Source organism: Triticum dicoccoides, chromosome 1B (genome assembly GCF_002162155.2).
Source record: "Triticum dicoccoides isolate Atlit2015 ecotype Zavitan chromosome 1B, WEW_v2.0, whole genome shotgun sequence".
Classification (NCBI taxonomy): Eukaryota; Viridiplantae; Streptophyta; class Magnoliopsida; order Poales; family Poaceae; genus Triticum; species Triticum dicoccoides.
Genome location: NC_041381.1, coordinates 672,201,774 through 672,209,604, shown reverse-complemented (window position 1 = coordinate 672,209,604; position 7,831 = coordinate 672,201,774). Strand labels below are relative to the sequence as shown.

At 44.8% G+C, this 7,831-nt stretch overlaps 1 protein-coding gene across 1 annotated transcript; it reads left to right on the top strand.

Annotated features, from left to right (window-relative positions):
• The first annotated feature begins 3,067 nt into the window (after nt 1-3,067).
• On the top strand, nt 3,068-5,324 carry LOC119349567 (BTB/POZ and MATH domain-containing protein 3-like). The gene is made up of 2 exons (XM_037617617.1): nt 3,068-3,312; nt 3,934-5,324. Exon 2 carries the CDS (start codon nt 4,178-4,180, stop codon nt 5,144-5,146), a length of 969 nt encoding a protein of 322 aa, XP_037473514.1. The 5' UTR covers nt 3,068-3,312; nt 3,934-4,177; the 3' UTR covers nt 5,147-5,324.
• The last annotated feature ends 2,507 nt before the right edge of the window (nt 5,325-7,831 follow it).

Genomic DNA, 7,831 nt, shown 5'->3' with positions numbered 1-7,831 from the left:
AGCGCAGTAGCTCGGAATAAACCTGCAAAAAATGAATATTTGTTGTTCTGTTAAAAGCCAAATCATTTCTGCAATTCCAAATTGCCCACAACAAAGCACATACTCCTACACGAATGTGTCTAGCTGTTTCGGACTCTATCCCAACAAGCCACGTTCCAAATAACGTATTGACCGAATTCGGAGGAATAATGTTAAAGGCAATACGCACCGTGTGCCACAAAACCCTTGCCAACGGGCAGTCAAAGAAGAGGTGCTTGATGGTTTTGTCCCGATCACAAAAACTACACCTAGTAGATCCTGTCCAGTTGTGGTTAACCAAATTATCCTTTGTTAAAATGACTTGTTTATGTACAAACCACATAAACACTTTAATTTTCAAAGGAACTTTGACTTTCCAAACCTCTTTGGAACTAGGGATAACACTAGAGTTAATGACATCGATATACATCGACTTAACTGTGAACTCTCCAGACCAAGTAAGCTTCCAACACAACTGATCGGGCTGATGAGATAGCTGAACCTCCATCAGTCTACTTACCAAATGAAGCCATGCTTCCCACCGGTCGCCCACAAGCGCCCTCCTAAACTGAATATTAAGGGGAATGGACTGCATAATCGTGACAACAAGAGCATCACGTCGTTGAACAATATGATACAGGGCCGGATACTGAAGCGCCAACGGCGTCTCACCAAGCCAACTATCCTCCCAGAAGCGAGTGGTGTTACCATTACCAACTATAAACTTTCTTCTATTAAAGAAGGCAGCTTTGACTCTCATAAGCCCCTTCCAAAACGGCGAGTGTCGGTCTCACTATCGCCTGGGGCAACGTCTTGGACTGCAAATACTCAGGCCCCATTCGGATGTCATCTAGCTTCCAGCTTTGCGAGAAGCCAGCGAGAAGCTAGCCGAACGGTGCAGCTCCCAGAATCCAGCTTCTGGAGAACGAGCGGCCTGCAGTGCAAAAACGAGAAGCTGGTTGAACCCAGCTCTCAAAATCGAAGGAGGAGAAGTTTGACATAATTACCGGATATATGCCACCGCCAAGTGACCCTGAGGTAGCGTACCGGTTCGCTCGATCTCTTTCTCTCGATACGTTCTCTCCCCGGTAAGGGAAACCACCCAAATGGGCTCCAAGCATGCTTCCTGGGCTGCCAGCCCATGCAAACGGGAGTTGGAAGCAGGCTGCTGCCGAACGCAGCTCTGGCTCCCGTGAGAAGCCAGCTCGCTCAGCTCCCGCAAGAAGCTGGCTCGTTTCGGAAGTTGGCTCGCTTCCGAACGGGCCCTTACTACATAGAATCTGCGGCCACGTGGCCTCAGTTTCAACTGAAAGTTTATACAGCCACTTACTGAGAAGACATCTGTTTTTGACTTCAAGATTCTCAATACCAAGGCCCCCCTGGTCCTTTGGTCGACAGATGATATCCAACAGTTAACTTCAGGAGTCGATGTTATCAGGAGGTCTACTTTAGAACGCAGAAAAACCCAAAACATAGCAGCTCAGGGATTTCAAGTTACCGCTGCCAACTACCGAAACATACTGAAGCAACAATGGATCTGGTGCTCATTACTAATAGAGAAAAAAGTCAAGGGCTGCAGCAAAGCATCATCATCCATAGTGTCAACTGGAAACTTCATCAAAGTGCATAACGAAAACTTCCACATGCAAAACATTCAAACTCTTACACGCGCTAAAACAGTAGTAGGGTCGCCCGCTCACATGAACAGGTTGGGCCTCGTCGCCTTGTAGGTGGTCTTGAGCTTGCGGGTGGGGGCGGGCGCACCTTCTTGTACACCAGCGGGAACTTGATCTTCGAGTTGTGGAACTGCTTCGTGTTGTCCCTCTTGCACAACTTGAAGTCCACTGTCGCAGTCTTGATGATCTGGATGCAGGGGCACGCACGCGGTGCCGCGACGCCATCTCCGTGTACAGCTGCTCCACCCCGCCTTTTAGGGCCGTGTCGCGGTACTCCTTATACATGTAGTAGTGACCGGTCCTGCTCTGGTGGTGGTGGTGGTGGGGTTCTTCTAAAAGATCTCACAAAAGAGAGATAAACAGACATATGTACTTATGGATCCTATATGGCGCCCGCATTCGTCATATAGTCACGACCTCGTTGAAGAAAGAGGAAAAATGTGTTGGCCCATTTGGCGCATGGGTGTTGTGTTGTGGCTTAGTTTTTTACGTTCGTGACTAGAAGCTAGGTTTTTTCTGTGTGTGGTTTTTTGTTTCAGTTTGCCGATGGGGTTTTTATTTTTATTTTTCTCTTCTTTAGACTTAGTTTTCTTCTTCTTTTTAAATACACACTGAACTCTTTTTAGTAATATGGTGAACTTTTTTTCATGTGATGTTTTTTTGGTTATATACATTGAACAATTTCTAATATACGATGAACTCCTTTTATTATAGGATGGGTATTTTCTTAATAAACATTGACCATTTTTTAATATACGCTGAACTTTTTTTTATATAAACACATACTCCCTACTTCCCAAAACATTGGGTGTGTAAGTTTTTGCACGCAATCCCATAATCTAAGACGCACATGGTCTTTTCTCGCTCATTCAATTACAACAACCGCTAATGCTTGCTATTTTCTTGGAATGGAAAAAAACTCTGGTTGGGTCTCTCGTGAATGCCTATCCCTCAGCAGCTTGCACGATGGCTCGAATAACAATTAAACTGTGCTAATTTTCGTGCTGAGTATTAATATGCCAAAGAATATGGGAAGGATCATAGCAAAAAAAATGTCGGAAGGAGGGAGTACTTAACAATTTTCCGAAATATTTTAAAAAAATTTATTAGGTTTTCGAATATTTAGCCTCATAAAAAACAACAACCGGTTTTGTTTGGAGAACAACCGACGAAAAAACAAAGAGAAAATAAATAAAAAAGTTTGCGCCACTGTGAGCCAGCCCATATGCGGCTCGCCTGTTTGACGCACACGGGCCCAGCCCACTTAAAATCGAAAGGCTATAGCCCACGTATTACATCGAATATGCCACCACGCCCACCAGAAAAAACGCCACTCGCTCGCCTCGTTTGTCCGCACCACGAACGGAGGAAGAGAAAAGCGGGCTTCTCTCCCGAGCAGCCGCCGCCGACGCGATCCGTCCCCGTAAGCCGCCGCCGACGCGAGCCGTCCCAGTCAGCCGCTGCCGACGCGAGCCGTCCCAGTCAGCTGCCGCCGCTCGAGTCCCCTTCCTCCGGCGCCCTGGACATGTACGGCGGATAGCCTCGAGCGGCTGCTCGATTCCCCTCCTCCGGCGTCCTAACCCGCCACCCCTATCTGCAGCTCGTCGGAGCAGCAAAGGTGAGACCTCCTGTGACTTTTCTCCCCACGGGTGATTTTTTTTCCTTTAGATTAGATGTCCTCCCCTAATGTTTGCTGCTAGATGATGTTCATTCGGTGTTAGTAGCCCTGAATGATGCACTATATATGTCTAATTGTCTATTTGATAAACAAAATTCTATATGGGTATATTTTGTTTAACCTTCATATGCATATGCAATATAGATGTACTCCCATGAACTTCTAGATGATGTTGATTAAATGCACTGCTAGATGTTTACTCATATGCATATGCACTTTGTTTGTACTTTGTACTCCCCTATATATGTGGGTATTATTTTGTATTGACAGTGAGGTGTTCAATGCATATGAATAAATTCACTATTTTTCCTTCATATGCATAGACAATGTTCTTCCTTTTGTTTGACTATAACACGTTGTGGTGTTTGGAAGTCGATTTTATGTTCATATAGGAGCAAAACGATAAAAAATAACTTGATATTGTTTAACTTTAATCAGAACAACATTACAGTGCATGAGCATGAGCATTACTGACTTTTCACTGGCTATACCACATATAACCTGAAAAATCAGGCACTGAAAAGAACTGGCTGGCTTATTATGTGGGGCTTATTTTCACAGGAGTTACTTGGCCCAACGAGTGCTGGCGAGGAGCTCTCGTGGAAGGGCGAGTTGCAATAAGCGAGAGAGATAAGGGTGCCATACCGCTGCCCAAGTCACTCGTTTTGTTCCCGTCCAGTCTCACACACCTTGCCGCTACCTCCAGCTCCCTCCATCAGCAGCTGAAAGCTCTCGCGGCCCTCCCCTTGCTACACCCTTTGCTGCTGCCAGCTCACCGTCTGCCCAGCTCAGATCGCAGAGATTAATGTCTTTCGCTGGCGCCTCCATTGTTCATGCCGGCAAGGTGCTGCAACAGTCGGTGACTTACCCCGGCACAGACAGCAGCAGATGCTATCACCTGCTTGTCATTGAAGGCTACTCGCACATCAAAGATAAGCTAACTGGGAATGGAATTACAAGTCGTCCTTTCCAAGTTGGAGGATATTTGTGGTCATTAGCGTTCTATCCAAATAGTACCATCTCAAAGCATGCTGGTTATATGTCTGTCTTTTTGTGCTTCGACCAGAAAAATGTTGAACAACCTGTGAAGGTGGATCTTCGGTTTAGCTTCATTGATGAGCTTGACAAGCAGGAGCATGGACACATATCCCAAGTAGTTGAATTCAAAAGTGATGACTCAGTGTGGGGTCGTCACCGTTTCATGAAAGTAGAGGATCTGGAGCAGTCAAAACACATAAACAATGACTGTTTCACTATCAAGTGTGATTTGAACATCATGACTTCCTGCATTGAGGTGCCGCCATCAAACATAATTCAGCAGCTAGAACATCTCCACTTGGCGGAGGTCTGCACCGATGTGACGTTCGAGGTTGGCTACAAGACATTTACAGCTCACCGCTTCATGCTCGCAGCCCGTTCCAGCGTGTTTACGGCTATGCTCTCAGGTCCGATGAAGGAGACAACAACTGATACTATACTGATAAAAGAAATGGAACCGGATGTGTTCAAAGCCTTGCTTGATTTTGTCTACACGGACTCGATGCCTAAAATGGAGGCGGGAGGAGAAGCAGGAGAAGACGGCGCTGAGGTTGTGTGGCTAGTAGAATTGCTTGCCGCGGCTGACATGTATGATTTTCAGAGGCTCGTGTCATTATGTGCAAAGAGACTGTCAGAGTACACAAAACTGAGCTCTGTGACGGACATCCTTGATTTAGCTGAGCAGCTCCACTGCTACGGACTAAATGAGGCCTGCGTGGAGTTCAAAGATTTGTGAAATGTCATGGACGTACAGTAAGATAGCAACAACCGATCCCCCTGTTATCTACGACCTCATGGCCAAGCTTGGTTCCAGAATATAGTTTGTTTGTTGTAACTGTGCGTTTCGTTTGGTATGTATTGTGCCCGGATATCAACAGAGAGGTTGTGATATGCTGGATTCGATTCCCCTATCAGTTTTCTGTCTGCTGGCCTTGGTGTCTGATTCTGCCGGCATTTTTTGTTTTTAGATGTAGTGGTGTGTGTTTGTGTTCCCCTGGTCGTTTGATTCTGCTAGTTCGTGTGATGTATGTATGCGCTAATTTTCGATCGTTGCTCTGAATTTGTTTGCCCTAGTCGGTTGGTTCTGCTTGGTTCTGCTGGCTGATGTAGTTGTAGGTGCTAACGGTCAACCCTTGCTCTGAATATGTTTCCTGAAATAAAATGTGTAGTTCTTAAATTCTAAAATTTTCTAGAGCAGTACTTAAATATCTGTGTTGTTTTTGTTGTGTTGCTAGCTTACATTTACGAGAAACAGATCTTTGTGACCCTAGTGTTATTAGGTCCTCCTCAATGATTGTTTGCTTTGTTCCATTCCTCTGCAAATTTGGAAAGAACATGTCAATAGACCAAATTATCATTAGAAAATGTCAATAGCGAGAATGCAAGCGGAGTCTCTGTATCTGAATGCCAAACTTTTTCCCCCAGAATGTAATCCAGTGTCATGGTGGCCACGAGTAAAAACATCAGTATAAACGAAAATTTTATGCACCTGCTACCACATTGCCGTAGTCTGAGTTGGTGACGACCGGAAAACTGAAGCATAATCAAGCCTGCTCTTTCCAACATCCACCATTAATTAACAATTATTAAGTTTCCTGTAGTTTTGTGATGTGAAAGTTTCCTGAGAGTTGAGCTTTTCTTATAATCAAGAACTCGACTCTTTATATGTGTCGATAGATGGTAAATGTTTGCTGCACAGCAACATGTCAGTTATGTTTCTGATGTGAAAGCATATCTGAATCAGTAGGACTGCGCAAGACTAAATGCTGGTCGTTGGTGATATCTACATGCGTACTGACTTAGCAGTCTTGACTGTTTTCTGTAGTTGTCTGATGTGCAAGTTCAGTTGGAACCATAACACCTCTGATCTGTAAGTATCAGCACAGTTCTTTGATTTTTCACCTGCACAATGACATCCTCTTCTCCACGCTGACTTATGTCCTCTGTTGTATCTCTCCGCCGACGGCAGGTACCGTGAAAAGGAAAGGATTGGTTGATGATGCAGAAGTAATAATGAAGCTTCCAGATCTGTGCAGCATAAGGGGGAACTATATAGATAGAAGCAGCATCATTCTTTTGATGGCAGTTTTTGCCTGCTTTGCTACATAATATAAGCATTCTCATGCAGTTTCTCTAGTACGCAAAACTATGCTACGATCTTTCGTTTTTTTTTCTAAGGCACGAAACTATGTTCTCTTATTGCTAGGTGTTTTTGTCTGCCATGTACTCACTCCGTTCCAAAATAGATGACTCAACTTTATACTAACTTTAGTACAAAGTTGTCTGCCATGCCGATGCATTGGTCTGTATCCAATTACTCTACTTTGCGCTCCCGGTTTTTATTGTCTGAAGAGCATCAGTATCTAGCGGTCTGAGCATATTCCCTGCATGCAGCGTTATTTGGATTTAGCTTCTATCAACTGTGCTCTGTCTGTACTGCAAAATTTCAATCTGCTCTGTCTACAGCGTGGCTGCAACGATTAATAATAATATAAAGTTGTAAACCTCGCCCCGACCTAGTCCAATGCAACCTTCGAAGAGCATTGTCCGCTGAAAACAACCCTCATTGGAGTTATTGGTGCGGCGGGACCCTGCTGTAGGCAGCTCCGACTTCTCGTCACGGCAAAAAGCAAGCATAGGCACACCCATTGGCGCACCAAATCGTCGGCATCAGAAGGAGAAGCAACTATTGTGCACCGACCTATCAAGAAGGTGTATGCATTTTTGGTGGCGTGTGGTCAGTAATTCTGTCACTGCCCGTTGCTAATCTGCATCATCTGCACGTTGAGCTTCAGGATACAGGTCGGAACTGTGGTGGGCACATCAGATACTGATGCTGTCTTCAATTCAATGTGACTGGAACAAATGAGACTTCTGGTGTGGTAGCCAGGGGTGCTCGTGGAGAGCCCCAAGCAGCAAAACCATTCAGGTAATTGCTTCGGTCCCTTTTAGGACATCGTATTCTCATGTCGAAGAATTCCCGCAAGGGATCCCGGCTGGCGGTATCATTGTGCAATGCTTATGTGAAATCTCAATCCAGAACTTTTTCGTTTCGTCGGAAAAACAAACGCAAATGTCAAGATCACTCTCATTTCCTCTCTGTCCCAAAATTCATGTCTTAGATTTAGCTAAATACAAATGTATCTAGTTACATTTTAGTGTGTTAGACAAATCTTTGAGACGGAAGGAGTAATATGCAAGTGAAACTGAGGCGTACAATCGATCCTGAGGCGTTCCGATGGTAGGCAGTTTTGCCAAGCCTACTTCCTGAAACGAAGAAATTTCTGAACCTGCTAACCACTACCACAGTCGCTAACAATCAGCACGAAATACAAGTCAAAATTATCAGCAGGTTCTGCTTTCGAAACAAAAACAAATTGCACCTGAGGACTTGCAGTTAACACTGGCAACAAGTGAAACA

What these genes read in the sequence shown, in the direction of transcription:
- LOC119349567 (XM_037617617.1), top strand. Translation starts at nt 4,178, where the DNA reads ATGTCTTTCGCTGGCGCCTCCATTGTTCATGCCGGCAAGGTGCTGCAA.